Source organism: Pempheris klunzingeri, chromosome 20 (assembly GCF_042242105.1).
Source record: "Pempheris klunzingeri isolate RE-2024b chromosome 20, fPemKlu1.hap1, whole genome shotgun sequence".
In the NCBI taxonomy this organism is placed as follows: Eukaryota; Metazoa; Chordata; class Actinopteri; order Acropomatiformes; family Pempheridae; genus Pempheris; species Pempheris klunzingeri.
The window spans coordinates 12,927,060-12,941,857 of record NC_092031.1 but is presented as its reverse complement, the minus strand read 5'-3'; the positions used below and the strand labels follow the sequence as shown (position 1 = coordinate 12,941,857).

Here is a 14,798-nt window from a genome sequence, read left to right as displayed (position 1 = left end):
TGTTTGTCTAAAGGATCTGTGTTTGTTTCCCAGGCTGCAGCAGCTGGATGAGGAGAACAGTGAGCTGAGGTCATGTGTTCCTTGTCTTCGAGCAAACATCGAGAGACTAGAAGAGGTGAATGCAATAATATCTCACCTCCTGGTTTGTTAGGCCTCCCTCATGCTTGTACCGCAACCTTTCTCAGTTCAGTTCAGTTCAGTTCAGTTCAGCTCAGTTCAGTTTCTCAACCTTTAAACACTCCACAGCATCCTCACCTTCTTTGTTGTTTTTTTTTTTTCTTCCAGGAAAAGAGGAAGCTGCAGGATGAGACAGAATCTGTAACCGACAGGCTGCAAGAGGAGACGGAGTCCCGCAGGAAAATGGCTGACAAGCTGAGCCATGAGCGCCACCAGAGCCATAAAGAGAAGGAGTGTACGCAGGAGGTGGGACTGGGTTCTGTATGTACAAAATAAACACCACTCTGTATACAAAATATTGCCAAACAGCCTAGAGGTAGGCAGCGTCGCTGTAGTTTGTTTGTCTGTAGTCTTTGTGTTTGTCCCCGTCTATATTGGCTTAAAGAATAAAGCATTGCTTTACTGCATTTTGTAGGATTCTTTATGACGAACTGTACTAACTGATGTCTCTTGATTTGTTTGTGCTGAAGCTCATTGAAGACTTGCGGAAACAGCTTGAGCACCTACAGCTTTACAAGTTGGAGGCCGAAGCAAAGAGAGGGCGCACACCCGGCGCTGGGCTGCAGGAATATCAGACACGCACACGCGAAGCCGAGCTGGAGCAGGAGATCAAACGACTCAAGCAGGTAGCTCAGATACACAGAGTACTCTCCAGTTTCTGCCTCATCAATCATTTTACGCAGTGTTTTCTCAGTCTGTCACTCTAACCTTCTTTGTAGAAGAACGATGTAGGCTTTAGGCTCCGGCTTGGACATTTTTTTATGATCTGATACCTTTGACTTGACCTCTCCAGGACAACCGCAGCCTGAAGGAGCAGAATGACGAGCTAAACGGCCAGATTATCAACCTGAGCATCCAGGGGGCCAAGAACTTGATGTCGGCCTCCTTCTCCGACTCCCTGGCGGCTGAGATCAACTCTGTGTCTCGTACAGAGGTAGGTTTGGACAGAAGGACAGAAGTAATGAAGCATACTAAGTATCTGTGACTCTCACTCACTTTTACCTCTGTTTCTTCATTTCTAGTTGATGGAGGCCATCCACAAACAGGAGGAGATCAACTACAGACTCCAGGACTACATTGACAAAATCATCGTGGCCATCATGGAGTCCAACCCCTCCATCCTAGAGGTCAAATAGACGCCACGCAGACAGACGGCCACACACAGCGACTCCTCAGGCTGTTAAAATTACTGGAGACTTAGCTAAAAAAAACTACCAAGAGAGGATGTAAAAATATTCCAACATCATTTTGGTAGGAAAACAACAACGCACTCAACTCATGCAACCCCCTCCCCTCCAAAAAATAATTATTTAAGTCAATGGCTGTCAGTGAAAAATTAGCCATTTTCAGCTGGATATCCCTCAAGTCTGTGCTTATTTGTGACAGTATATGTTCACTCCCCTGAATACACTTGGGTTCTGGTGACTTCCATGTATTTGGCCAGAGGGACCCGAGTCTCCCCTGTCGAGCAAGTGAATGTGTAAATGTGTAAATGTGTAAATGTGTGCGAGAGACCAGGATCATAAAAAGTAGAAAATTTACCCGTCCCTTTCAAAATAAAAAAAAGTGTCAATGTTTGATTGAGCTAAAAAAAAAACAATCAGACAATTATACTGTACCGAAAGGCCTTAAATGAAAGGTGATCAAAGTATTCATTAACTGTTCGTACCATACATGCCTCAGTACAGTCAGTGAAGTGTCACTGGGATGGTGGTGGTGTGTGGGCTGTGATCTCCTGAACCAGGCTGAATCGTGTTTTAATCAGAAAGCCGTATGAAGCGCAGGTCAGGAGATTAAGGCAGTTTCTCTCTCGAATTTAATAAGTTTGAATCTTGCTGTGCTGCCTATCGGTCCCTATAACAGTGTGTTCTGTCCTTCAACCAAGTTCGACTGTCTTTCCAGTGAACCCAAGTGAGGGACATTTCTAGGGGTCGATGATGAGAAATGCCCGGAGGGTTTGTGTGTGTGTGTGTGTGTGTGTTTGAGGTGTTTTTTGCTCTGTGTTACATAAAGGTTCTGAAAAAGCTCGGTGACACCAGGAGGAGTAATCTAAGTTTCAATATCCCAAATGAAGAAACTGGGTTATTTATAATTTTGCCTCATCACATTTTTAGACTTTTTTTTGTTTTACAATGAAACAGGGTCCTGGTGCTCAGGAGGGCTGGAAACCTCCAGTGGAAAAAAAAATACTACATTTCCCATCACTCCTTGGCACAAATATTACATAACATGTCTCACTAAGTTTAATCAACAAACTATAATGTGCTCATACTTCACTTTGTAAAATCTCCAAACACTTGAAGCAAGCATGAAGGGAAACTGATGAGTGATTCTGGGAATTGTAGTTTTTTTTAAAGTACAGCCTGCCTGATCCCAGTGTTCTCTTGCTGAGTGAAAGTGATGAGGAGCAAGTTAACCCAGGTAACCAAACTTTTTTTGCTGCACAGGTGATTTATTGTTGGGATATTGCTGACATTTGACAAGTTGTATGTGAGTAATCAAATCAAAAGGTTGTACTTTGCACTAAGTTTTGTTTTGATTTTGTTATTGTTTTGTTGATAGAAAAAAAATGTTTATTGTGAAGGGATCAAATCATAAATGAACATATTTTTAGGCCCGTATGAAGCTGATGGTGTGCCGGATTTGTTGCTACTGACATACCAGCAAAGTAAGGACTGGTGTGGGCCGCCGACATCCCACTCACATCAGAGAAGAAAAAGGCGTCACACTAATTTCAATGCCATATTCAACTGGAAATGTTCAAGAATACTAGAAAACAATTTGCAGCCATGTTAAGATGAGTTTAGTTTTGATTAACATACTGTATTTTTTCAGCCATCAGGAGTTCAGAAGAGTTTTTTTTGCTGGTTGTTGGCCAGTTTTATCTTTTTCCAGAGCTGTTCTACAGATATAATACTGAGGAGACATGGCAGACTTTGGTAGCAATAATGCTTGGCAAGAAAGTGGACATTGGTGGAGGGCAGATGAAACAACCCTGCTCTTTATTTCCTCTGCTGGAGCGACATCTGCTTTTTCGAAAGACTGATCTTGGACTGATGCCGTGTTCAGCGGTACCGTGCAGCCATCTCACAATACTTTCGGACATTTCTTTCTGACTCAGAAACTGGACAAGTGTCGGATTCGTCCGCCCGACGGATTTTTAGTTGATGGGTAGTCGGGGAGGCTGGTTGTGTCCAAACAGCACAGCGTTCTGCACCAATATGCTAAGAAGAATTCCTATTTTTCACCCTGTTCACTTCTGTCTCACTGCTCTTCTTCACCTGCCACTCCATGGAAAAATGGCCTTGGATGTAAATGACTTGTACATGTAAAGTTTTTTCTACACTCATTCTAGATTCTAGGTATTTTTATAGTCCGAAGAAAAGAACATTTCTTCTTGTTGTCTTATGCTGAGAGACAGCTGCCTGTATTCTTCTCTAGCATGTAGCGTGTACAGTATCTGTTGGGTTTTTTTTTTTTTTCTTTTTGTTTTAAATAACATGCAGATATTTATTCATCATTTGACACAAATGACGAACTCACACTCTGTGATCAGTTCTGCTGAAAATATGTTTGTACATTTTTGAATTCACGAGGGGGAGATCAATTCTCGGCGAGTGAATCTGTGGGAGAATTTATCGAATTAGTAAGAGAAATGTTCGAAGCAAGGTCATGTTGTCTCCGGCCGAAAGCTTGAACGCGACCTGCTCAGCGTGGTCGTTTGTTGAGGTCGTCGTACTCTTCCATGACGCTGATGTTGCTGTGACCTCTCCAGGGTAGTGGTTTTAGATTTATGGCAGAGTCTGCAGTTTCTACTGTTGTCTTCCCAGATGGAATCAGGTCCTGCATGGAAACACAGATTTTTCTTGTATATCTCTGATTCTGACTTCTGTTTTAACTGACAAATCACGTGCTATAATTTCCAGTAGGTGAGTTGTAGGTTTTGAGACCTCTTAATGTCAACACAAGACACCTAAAACCTCATATCCAGGCTTGCTGAGTTCAGCTTCCTGCCTTTTAGTTTGACTGGAGGTTCGCCCCCAACAGATTTAATACTTCATTTTCAATAGTGATGAATATTTTTTGCACCACAAAGAGGAAATGGGATGACACTTGAACACAGCAGGCTGTACTACACCTAACTCCTCCTGCTTCATATTATAGTGTCTGTTTTCAACAGGTAGTTTGGGGACTAGCATGACGGGCACCACAGTAACTAAAACAGTGAGACCACAGAGCTGATGAAACATTCCCTTTTAGCAGAGCTGAAGGTGATTGCACTTTAACCAAATCCAAATTTCTCCATTTCAACTCCTGCTTTCAGAATGACCAAAGACAGACGTTTGAGCTTATACTGATCATTTTATCTATCAGGGTCCGTGATCACGCTTTTATTTTTCTGCTCTAATGAATCATTAATCAGCAGACTCCCTTGAAGGAAAAAAAAAACTGGCCTGCTAGTCTAAACACTGTGCCTCTGTGTCAGACTTTGCCTCTAAACCTACCTGATGACGAGCCCTGGGGGAAGCACTGACCACGTGACTGTCAGTTTGTTAAATTATAATGGTGAAACCTGAACTGTAAATATGAATTGTCATTTTTGTGAACTTTTCTCTCTCTCTCTCTCTCCCTCACGCTCACTTCCAGTGTCCAAAGGCAGTTTGCTCAAGGCACAAACATCACTACCGTAGTAGTGCATGGCTTGCCGTTATGTGACATGGGAAGATTAAAAAAGAGAATATTGTAGAAAAGAGAAAGTTAAATTTATTCCTATTTTCAAAGATAAATGTATAAATTATAACAGTATTGGTTACAGCTGTATATTATTTTTTTGAAGATCCCCAAATGATCTAATCCTAATTGTTGCTGGGGAAATATAATTTCAGTCATTGTAAAAAGAGAAAAATTTAAAGGTAAGCAGTGAAAGTAAGATTAGAAAAATAAATGGAATAAAACAACCTTGTGTTTGGTTGCCTCATTTCTTTGCAGACTTTTACAGTGTGCAATGCGTTTGCATATATTTTACATAAACTGTATAGATTCTGGACGAGCATTCAGGAGATTACAGGTTTTTCTTGTCTTCAGTCTTGATTTTACCATTTATTCTCTCAAAACTGACTCCAGGTGTTCTCACCTGTGAACCAGCTCAGATATGAGTCAAAAGTGAGACTTTAAGGATTTCCTTTTTATGTGTTTTATGTATTATAAGTATTTGATAGAGCTACAGGTTTGTAGATAAAAAATAGTTCCATTTTCAGCTCCATAAAGTCCCCAAAGTAAAAGGAATGTATTCTGAACGTAAATATTTATTAAAAAAATCAGATTTGTTTCTCTCCCTCTGTCTTCTGCAGTAACCACTAATTTTCCAGTCGTATATAAGCTCCATGAGATTGTGTCTGACCATGAAACGCGGTGCTTACAGGTCAGTTGGCATTTGATCTCATAAGTGTATTACTGAACACCTGAGGAAGGTGTTTTTCAGGTTCCTTCCTCTCATTTTGTCCCTCACCACAGTCCTGACACCGGGTCACTTTGTCTCCAGCCCACGGGCTCCAGCTACTGGTTGTGGGTGAATACTACACGGACCTGACCACACTTCACACTTTTTGTCATAATCATGTTAAAATCTTCACCAGTTGTGCTTATCAACACCATATTAACTGCCAGGAGGAAGTAGTGAGGCCCATACTGTATGTCCCCTAATAATAACAACCATGTCATCTGCAGCTGTACTAGTGAGTGCAGGTGGGCAATAATAAGGATTAATAAACAAAATTTTCAATAACCAAGAAACATGCTAATAGAATATGTTAACGGAAAAGGTATCCATTAGGTTGACTAAATAAAAACAACACATATATAATATTGAAATAATTCAAGTGAAGAAAAGTTATAATAAAGTAATTTGGAGTGGGACTGAAAACTGTAAACAACTTTCCAGCTGTAACAGAAGCTGTTGATCATCACCCACACAGACTATTGTTAACAATATTCACAAATCCAGTCAAGCAGTATTATTATTATAATATTATTAGGAGTAATATAATTATTGTGAGATGTCTCATTCGACTCATGTGACCCTTGAATCCAGATGCTGAAATCGGCTGTTCACTATTAGCACGTCTTCATTAATTAATTGGCTTATTTGTAAATCGATGCATAAAAAGTGATCAACTGAATGTGACTTGACGAACATTCAGAAACGTTTGCTTCTTGAACGCTACGCCGGTCAGACTTGTCCCCGGAACCTCTCTTCTCCTCCCCGCTCTACACGGACGTATTTTGACGGAACGCACAGGGAGCAATGAGAGCGACACGGCGGGACCTTTCTAATAACAAGCGAACTGACAGTAGGAGCAACACATTTCACCTCGAGGAGAAAAGTTTCATTGTCACAACGACTAAACATCATGTCCGCAGTCGCCACATAAATGTCTGTTTAAATAAAAATGCCGAGGTGCGCATTGATGTATTCAGGCTAACAGTTTAAGCTAACTCACTTATAAGTTAACATAATGTGTTATAATGTGTCTATACTCTGCTGTATATTAATACTATGACGTTAGTAGCTGGCTTAGCCTTCACGTTAAAGGAGTAAAGGGAGAGTTCGCTTAAAAACACAGTGAAACATATTCAGTGGTGTGATGTGCTTTAACTAATCCATAAAGCTCAGTATTGTACAGTGCACTCATAGGTCCCTGTTGTAATGTAGACTCTGAGCTGTCGTGTTTGTTCCTGTGTGGAGGTAGATAGTTGGCAGTCAAACAGTTTTGTTTCAGTGTCTAATGTGTTTTAATGTGTGTGTTCAGGAGGTCGAAGAAGGTAGTTACTGTTTTGAAGATGGAGTCCCTTTCTCCAAACACTGAGGTTCGTCTGGCAGTGGCCCAGTGTTTCCGCACGCTGGCTACATCCACAGACAGCAAAGACATCATCGCTGCTCTTCAAACGCTCCACTCTTACTTGGATGAGGGACCGGAGGGAAGAACCACCTCAGCTCAGCGGGCAGAGTTCAGGAGAGCTCACTTCACTCGCACCCTTCAGTTCCTCGTCAGCAAAATCCAGGCCGACTGGCTGCGAGGCCTCACGGCATCCCAGCGCTCAGAGTTATGGGACGACCTGTTCCTCAGAGGCCCTCCTGAGCAGGCGCTGCTGGTGCTGATGGAGGCGATAGGAGATCTAAGGTCGGTGAAGCAGGATAGGTAATGAGAGGCATGTTCATCTTTTTGTCTTTTCACCCATGATTCCGTTTCTCTTCCACAGAGCCAGCACAAGTCTGGACCACTTGGTCAGCATCACCGTGAAGTTCCTTCGCAGTGGTCGACTCGCTGACCTGCTGTGGTCCTACTGTCTGGAGGCAGGTCCCCCTGACTCCCCTCAGGTCCGGGAGGCTCTGCTGGGACGTATTGTGGCGCTGCCGGACCTCACCGCCAACAGGTTGCACCCAAACAACAAGCCCCTTTTTCTTCCTCAGCAGTACTACCCACTACTGGCCTCGGAGATGCTCACTTCCCTGGAGCGGACCTGCCAAGCACTCAAAGGCGAGGGAACCCCCCTTTTAAACTATCTGCTCTTTATGTCAAAGACTCATTGCTATGATTTCAAAATCCGTCTGTATTTTCTGACTTGTATGTTTAACAGATGGCACAGACTGCTCCTTGACTTTTGTGGCTCAGACACTTGGAAAAGTGTGTATCCAGGGCCATAGTGGTGAGCTTGGTCCCATTTTTTGGAAATTGTAAAAAAAAAATGTTGCAGTTATTCTTTCTTATATTGTGTCTCCTCTATCTCATGTGTTTATGCTCTGCTTTGGCTGCTTTGTAGTGTTTATATGCTTCGTACAAGCAGTCTATAAGCAACATCCATAATTTTTAACTGATAGTATTAATAGGTCAAAATTCTTATTGTCAGCTAGAGTTAATCAGTAACATCCCCAGTGAAAATGATCATTGGTTGCTGCCAGCATCATTCTAAATGTATTTAAAGAAATTAGAAGATTTGATTTGACAATAGACAATTCTATGACGGCTGTTGTCAAGAAAAGAAGGACATTTCTTTGGCTGTTGACAGCTAATAACGGTGAAATGTGAAAAGCAAACATTTCTTGACTTTCCACATTCATTATCCATCACACATTAATGATGCTTGTCTTTCACTAACTCCATGGGAAACAAATTGATTATTTGTCACAGGCTCCATTTGATCCTCTGGGCATTTTCCTTTTCCATCCCCAGGTTTGGTGCTGGCAGTGATGGCTCCTCGGCTGTCTGTCTGCACGCGCTCAGACATGGTGTGGCAGAGGGTCAGCTGGAAGCTGCTGGAGAATGTTCCACAGCGATGGGTGGAGAGCGTGCTGACTGGACTGGTGCAGGCTGTCAGTGGGTACGGTGGTTAGAGCTTCAGCCATTTAAACTGCTAGCAGTTTTATTTGTGCCTTTACTGATACCAAATTCTTCCCTCTTTTTCCAGCCCTGATGCCTTTGGCAGGATCATTGGTAATCTAGTGTTAACGAATAAAAAGGCCCAGTTTGTCATCACCCATAAACTGCTGTTACTACAGTACAAGTATGAGGTGAGAAGATAAGTTGCAGCCTGAAACTAAACCATAATTGTTTCTTGTAAATATCACATGAAGCGTATGTTTCTTTCCCAGACTCCAGTCTTGAGAATTATTCTGGGTTACCTCGCAGCAGACAGGGAGCGACGGCCGCTGCTCATCCAGGTGAGTGCATTAGAATTTTCAGCAGCCAAATTATATACATGGAGGGTTTTGACCTGTACGTGTGTTCTCAGGTGTTACGGTCTGTGTCTCAGGCCTGGGCGAACCCCAGTGCAGTGAAGCACACACCTCTAGAGCAGCAGCTGTATGTCAGCAAGGCCTTACTGCTGAGTGTGAGTCTGCTGAAGGACTCTGAGCTTCAGGAGCTACGTTCAGGTACAAATAACAGTGTTTGGTCAAAATAGAAGTGATTATACCTTCACGTGGCTTGTATCACACACTCCATTCTTCAGTGTGATTTATATTAGGATCTTAGCTAATGTATTACTGCTGCTGAAAGCTGCAAATGGATGATTTCAAGACAAACAGAAGTACTAATGTGATCCTATACATTTAAGGGGAGTACAGACTGCTGCTTTGTGCTCTCCTCTCACTGGTGTGTGCCTTTCTTCTCAGACTTACTTCAGTGCATGTTGGGTGGCATGCAGAGCCACCTGGACAGCAGTGTGGTGCGTATCAGGCGCATGGGCATGGTGGTGGGAGAGTGCCTGAGCTCTCGAATGAACATCAGCGGAATCAAGCTCAAATTTGAGGTACAGTCTGTGTAAATGTAAAGACGCAGTGCTGTCACATTATGGCAGCGGCCCAGTCAGCCTGACCGGCTTCAAACTATTTGATTCACTACTTGATTGAAACACCATCATGCGACCAGTGTCTGAGTTTGTATTGTGGTGTGTTGCAGTATGATCAGGACGAGGAAACTCGAGAGCTGCTTTCACTGATGACTCCCGTCACCGGTGATGAACCAGAGGCCGAGCCTGTAAACAGGTAAGGGTGATTTGGGAGGTTGGCCTGTTGGTCAGCGTATCTGTGAGGTGATGACAAGACAAGTTCTGCTGTCATTTATGGTCTCTAGCAAATTCTGAGGAATCTTAACTGATAGGCAACAAGTTTTGTGTCGGATTTACACAAATAACATTATGAACTACTAAGCATTACTATCCCTGTTTCTAAAGGTTGTCACCTGCAGTCACTAAAAATAAGTAATGCTAAATAAATGTGACTACACTGTGTTAGTAATATTCCATAGTTAAGATTTAAGAGTCTTCAATCAGTTTAATAGGAGATATTATTTAAGTGAGTTGCCTGTTTTATAGCATTTTAACAGATTAGTGGAGAATAACTATTATATACAGATAACTGTATATAATAACTAATATTCCACTAACGAATGTGTTTTAACAACGGGCCAAGTCCCATAAACTTTGTCACTTCGTATCTGTTTGCTTTGATCTTATTTAAGAGAACGTCTGTCATCCGCAGAGGTGACTCTCCTCAAGGGACCAATGAAATTGCTGCGTCCACTCGGAATGAGTCATCGAAAACCGACCCAGAGTCCGACCTGGACAGGTCAGTATTAGCTCCTCAGCTCAGACAGTGATGCTGTTCTACTAAATGTGTTTATGGGATTTTGTATGTACTGAAGTGAAGGAATTCTAGAAGTGTTTTGTCTCTGGTGCAGCGATGATGACCTCGCTCCGTACGATATGTCTGGCGATCAGGAAATGAGTAAAGCCTCCCCACCCCGCTACCTACGAGACTGTCTGGAAAGTATGGCTCCCCAGCGTACATGTATTTGACCTTACTATGGAAATGCTGTCTTACTAGCTCCTTCTCTAATATTTTCTTATCTGTTGGCCCATCCAGCTTTCATTTCCTGTGAGGATCCAGTGCGTGTGGAGCTCAGTTTGAGAGCAGCTGAGGCTTTGGTGAGGAAGAACATCTTTGCCACCAGAGAGGTATGACGGCAATTTGAAGTCCAAAAAAAGTGTAACACCTGTTGCAGGAATTGCTTTCATCTAAAAAAAGTTGTTCCTAACTTTACTGTAGTAGTTCATGTTTGTTTGTTATGGCTTTTTCAGATCAGTGTCCAGCTGACCAAAGTGCTTCTTCACATGGAAGATAAATACAACATAATGGGCTTCCTGAGTCTGAGACAGGCGGCCATGGTGGCCCTCACTGTGACTGACTGTGTCCCAGTATGACCTTTATATTCATTACCATACTGCTTTATCACCACGTTTAAGCATCTGCTCCCCTTTTCTAAACTTTTCTCTTGCTTTTCCCGATAGGTGACTCAGTATTTGACCACAGAGTTTTACTCCTTGAACTACAGTCTTCGCCAGCGGCTCGATATCTTGGAGGTGAAAACATCTTCTCCTCTTTTGAGAGTGTCCCTCAGCAAATAAGTTCAGTGATTTGATCTCTTTTTATTATTGACACAAGTGTAATCACACTTGTTGTTCCTGTTTCGGTGTATCAGGTTCTTGCTCTGGCAGCACAGGAGCTCTCTAAGCCAATCACTGAAAAGAGAAATCCGTCTGTGGGTATAACAGATTTGACTCCATATCCTGGGGACAACCCCGTTCACTGGCGACAAGAAGTAGAGAAACGGATTCAAAGCAAGACAAAACGCTTCAGTAAGGTAAAGTATATGAACATTTTAATCTGCCTTGTTGATGTTTGGGTGAAGACATGCTCTTAAGCTCTCCCGTCATTTCTCTTGTGCTCCAGGGTGCTACAAAACCTCCTGCTACGGCCACCCCTAACCGCTACGCCCCCGTTGCTGGACACTTCTTTTTCCCTCTGCTCAGGAATTATGACAAGTATGTCTGTTCTTTAATAGCTCAACTCTCACAGTTTTTTGATTTTAAAAAGTGTACAATAGAGCATTTTAAAACTAAAATGTGTCATCTCTCTGCTAGGCCTCAGGTGACCTTTGACCTGTTGGGCAGCGACCATCTGATACTGGGCAGGTTGATCCACACCTTGGGTCTCTTCATGCACCTGGCAGTCAATGCCCCGGTAGTTTTATTCATCTGTCCGTGTTCGTGTAACATTGTCTTAATGTAGCTTTATATTGATGTCAGTGTGCCATAAAGTTTGGTGTGATTCTTGATATATATGTTTTATTGTTAAAGAAAAAATCAGCTATTGGACTCCAATGACTTTTTTATTTATTTTATTTTTCTTCACAGATAGCTGTGCAGATGGGTCGTGCTTTACTGGACTTTGTGTGGGCGTTGCGTTACCATGTTGATCAGTAAGTATTAAGAGTATCGGTGTTTTAGACAGTCCGAGGGAGCTACTTTTTGATTTTTATAATCAACATTAATTAGGTAACTGTATGGCCCCTTCCTAGCAACCTGTGGTTAACGCAGAATAAGAAGAGTCCGACAAAAAAACAACAGCAAGCCTGAACAGACTCTAACGTCCTGACAGGATGTTATGTTTTCTTATTCCAGTCCGAGCTGTAACCTGAAATCTTTCTGTTAAAGGATGGTGAGACGAGGCGTCCTCTTCGCTGTTTGCTCTGTGTTTCTGAGCATGAACAGTCAGAACCTGCTGGTGGACCTCAGTGATCAGCTGTTTGAGACCAGAACTTGGCTGGCAGGTAAAAAAAAAACCAATCATAGCTACAATCATCTGTACACAGATCTAGAAAAAAAATTCTATTTGCATGGTTTTGCTTGCAGACAATCACTGGAAGCATTTTTTGCATTTAATGCAACGTGTAATTGGCTCACTATTGGCACTGATACCCTTCCCTACCTGTGACAAAGGTTCCATTGTGCATCTAGAAGTGTTCACATTTTATAATAAATAAATCTCTTTTAAAATTAAAATCTTGTTTCAGTTCTGTTATAACAGGGCCACATTGTTTTTCAATGTAGAACACACACAAATAAAGCAATAAATTGTTTATATGATACTAATAATAGATTTACTCTAAAACACGCGATTCTTGTAAATGCACAAAGGTCTGAGGCTGCACCTGCAGAATGTAATTCTGTCTGGGATGTCCCCTCAGTTACACACATTCACTCACAAACACGTAGAGCACACACATGCACAGCTGGACTGAGCATTTCTGGGAAGTACATGAAGAGCCAGGATGTCCTGTACTACGCGGACTGTCCATGACGTGATTGGCTCATCAACAGTTGGATGTTTTTTTTAATCCCTCTGAGGATAAAAGTAGTTTCACATGTAGTGAGGGACTAGGAGCTAAATGACATAGTGCATGTTTTGTTCCTCCCTCATAAGGTTGTTAATCGTGCAAAGAAAATGCCAGGATTATGTGCATGTGCAGAAATCCAAAACTGTGATTTGCCTTTTGTAATTATGCTCAGAGATGTAGGCCTTCTTGTCACTACTTCTAAACCTGCTAACAATCATTTTGAACATGCACAGATGTGGCTGAAGGAGACCCTGATGCTGATTGCCGGAGTCTGGCTGTACAGAGTCTGGTCCTGCTGGATAAGACCCTGAAGAAACAGCTACAGGATCAACAAGCCCTGAGCCTGGAGTCATGATCGCAACTATGTACAATGAAATACTGAATACTGGCTCCTCTGCCTGGTCCTCACAGAGCCTTGAGACTTGGGTATTTAGGACGATGGAAATGATGCTCCGGATATTTGCAGGCGGATGGGCTGGCCTCTTTGTGGGGTGAGACTGGCCCGTCTTTTTCATATCCTGGACCACACAGCCGACCAGTGGAAAAGCAGGGCACATGTCTTCTCACACGTTTGTGGGCGTCTTTTTGCATCACACACACACACATTTCAACACACTGTATTGTTTAAATGAACATATTGTGTATAATTTATGAACCAAATAAAATATTAATTGAATGGAGAATAGGATGCCATTTTTGTCTACCATCAAAATGTATGTTATGAGGATATCCTTTTCAACCTCTTTCCTGTGCTGGCACATCTCTCTGTACCTTGGTTGTTTGTTTGCAAAGGACATCCTGTGAAAATCCACGTGCATACACACATTCATCAATAATAGAAATGTTGCTACTTCCTCTTGTGACATATATGAAACATATGTTCCCCAACAATGAAACAGTTTTTACTGAGGTGAAAAAGCAGTTCATATCACTTGCACACTTTCTATGAGCCAGGGAATATTAAATTCCTTCAAACCAATTTATTCAATTCAGTTTAAAATTAAATCAAATTCATCTGCTGAAAGTCTTTGAACCTTTGACAACAAAACATTGCTATGGAACCAGTCAATTTACTTTTGTGGATGTGGATGTGATTGTTTTCCCCCTCAAAGGGACGGAGACGTGCCGAAAGCTGAAGTTTCCGGATCCATCATCTGATCTATACACGAAGTCCAACTTCGACGACACCTCGGGTCACGTTCGTTTCTTTCCGTAACTCCTCCCGTCCAGCCTTCGAGGTTGTCAGGGGCAACTGGGAGAGACGCTTTTTGATCACACGGGAGGCTACACATCAACACTGGAAGTTACGGTCGATGTTTTAAGTAGTGACGAGGTTAAACAACAAAGTCGAACCTAACCTGAAGAAAACGACAGTGAGGTCTGTCTTCTGATAATTTATCAGGACGCTTAGCTTCACTCTACTGTAGCAGTGGGCCAGCAATGGATGCTAACTTTGGCTAACCTAGCTAATGTTAGCGGCTAAAGCTAACTTAGCGTTAATCATCTGTCACATAACGTTAATGCTCCTAATGTTAGCTGATAGTGCTGAGTATTCTGATGAAACCATAGCTCAGGTAACGTCTACATAACGCTAGTGTATTGGTACGCATTAACCCTAACTGTAGTCAGATCATCTAACGTTATATCTAAAGTCAAATTATACATAAGGAATCATTGGATGCTATTTTAGTGGACGTCCAAGAGTTACGTGGTGATTAGCTTTTATAGCGCGAATTAGCCAGCCAGTTAAGTAGCTGGAGAAGGGCATTAAGCTGCACAAAAATGTGAAATCAAAGAATTCACAACGAATAATCATGTATAGTATTGGAGGTTCCACTTAGCTCCAACCTCCTGTTTCTTTTCTCTAATCCAGAGAGGAGCACT

The 14,798-nt window shown here is 42.2% G+C and overlaps 2 protein-coding genes across 4 annotated transcripts in view; both read left to right on the top strand.

Moving 5' to 3' along the window:
- The window catches only part of rab11fip3 (RAB11 family interacting protein 3 (class II)), a 28,267-nt gene extending 23,131 nt beyond the window's left edge, over positions 1-5,136 (top strand). For both annotated transcript variants that reach the window (XM_070851736.1, XM_070851737.1), the window contains 5 exons: positions 34-115; positions 286-423; positions 648-803; positions 971-1,111; positions 1,200-5,136. In XM_070851736.1, the coding sequence (XP_070707837.1) occupies positions 34-115; positions 286-423; positions 648-803; positions 971-1,111; positions 1,200-1,313 (631 nt within the window). In that variant the 3' untranslated portion in view covers positions 1,314-5,136. The remainder of the gene's footprint in view (positions 1-33; positions 116-285; positions 424-647; positions 804-970; positions 1,112-1,199) is intronic.
- A 1,351-nt stretch (positions 5,137-6,487) lies between these two features.
- Positions 6,488-13,597, top strand: telo2 (TEL2, telomere maintenance 2, homolog (S. cerevisiae)). 2 transcript variants are annotated; one of them, XR_011585736.1, is made up of 21 exons: positions 6,488-6,527; positions 6,987-7,358; positions 7,438-7,715; positions 7,816-7,884; positions 8,409-8,556; positions 8,644-8,746; positions 8,828-8,896; positions 8,968-9,109; positions 9,350-9,486; positions 9,636-9,721; positions 10,217-10,303; positions 10,416-10,504; positions 10,601-10,692; positions 10,816-10,932; positions 11,026-11,097; positions 11,217-11,378; positions 11,468-11,559; positions 11,659-11,758; positions 11,936-11,996; positions 12,232-12,347; positions 13,148-13,167. XR_011585736.1 is itself a non-coding variant. In XM_070851645.1 (21 exons), exons 2-21 carry the CDS (start codon positions 7,018-7,020, stop codon positions 13,267-13,269), a joined length of 2,487 nt encoding a protein of 828 aa, XP_070707746.1. In that variant the 5' UTR covers positions 6,488-6,527; positions 6,987-7,017; the 3' UTR covers positions 13,270-13,597. The 2 variants fall into 2 exon arrangements, 1 of the variants encoding a protein (XP_070707746.1); XM_070851645.1 differs by having other exon boundaries at positions 11,932-11,996; positions 13,148-13,597.
- Positions 13,598-14,798: the final 1,201 nt, after the last annotated feature.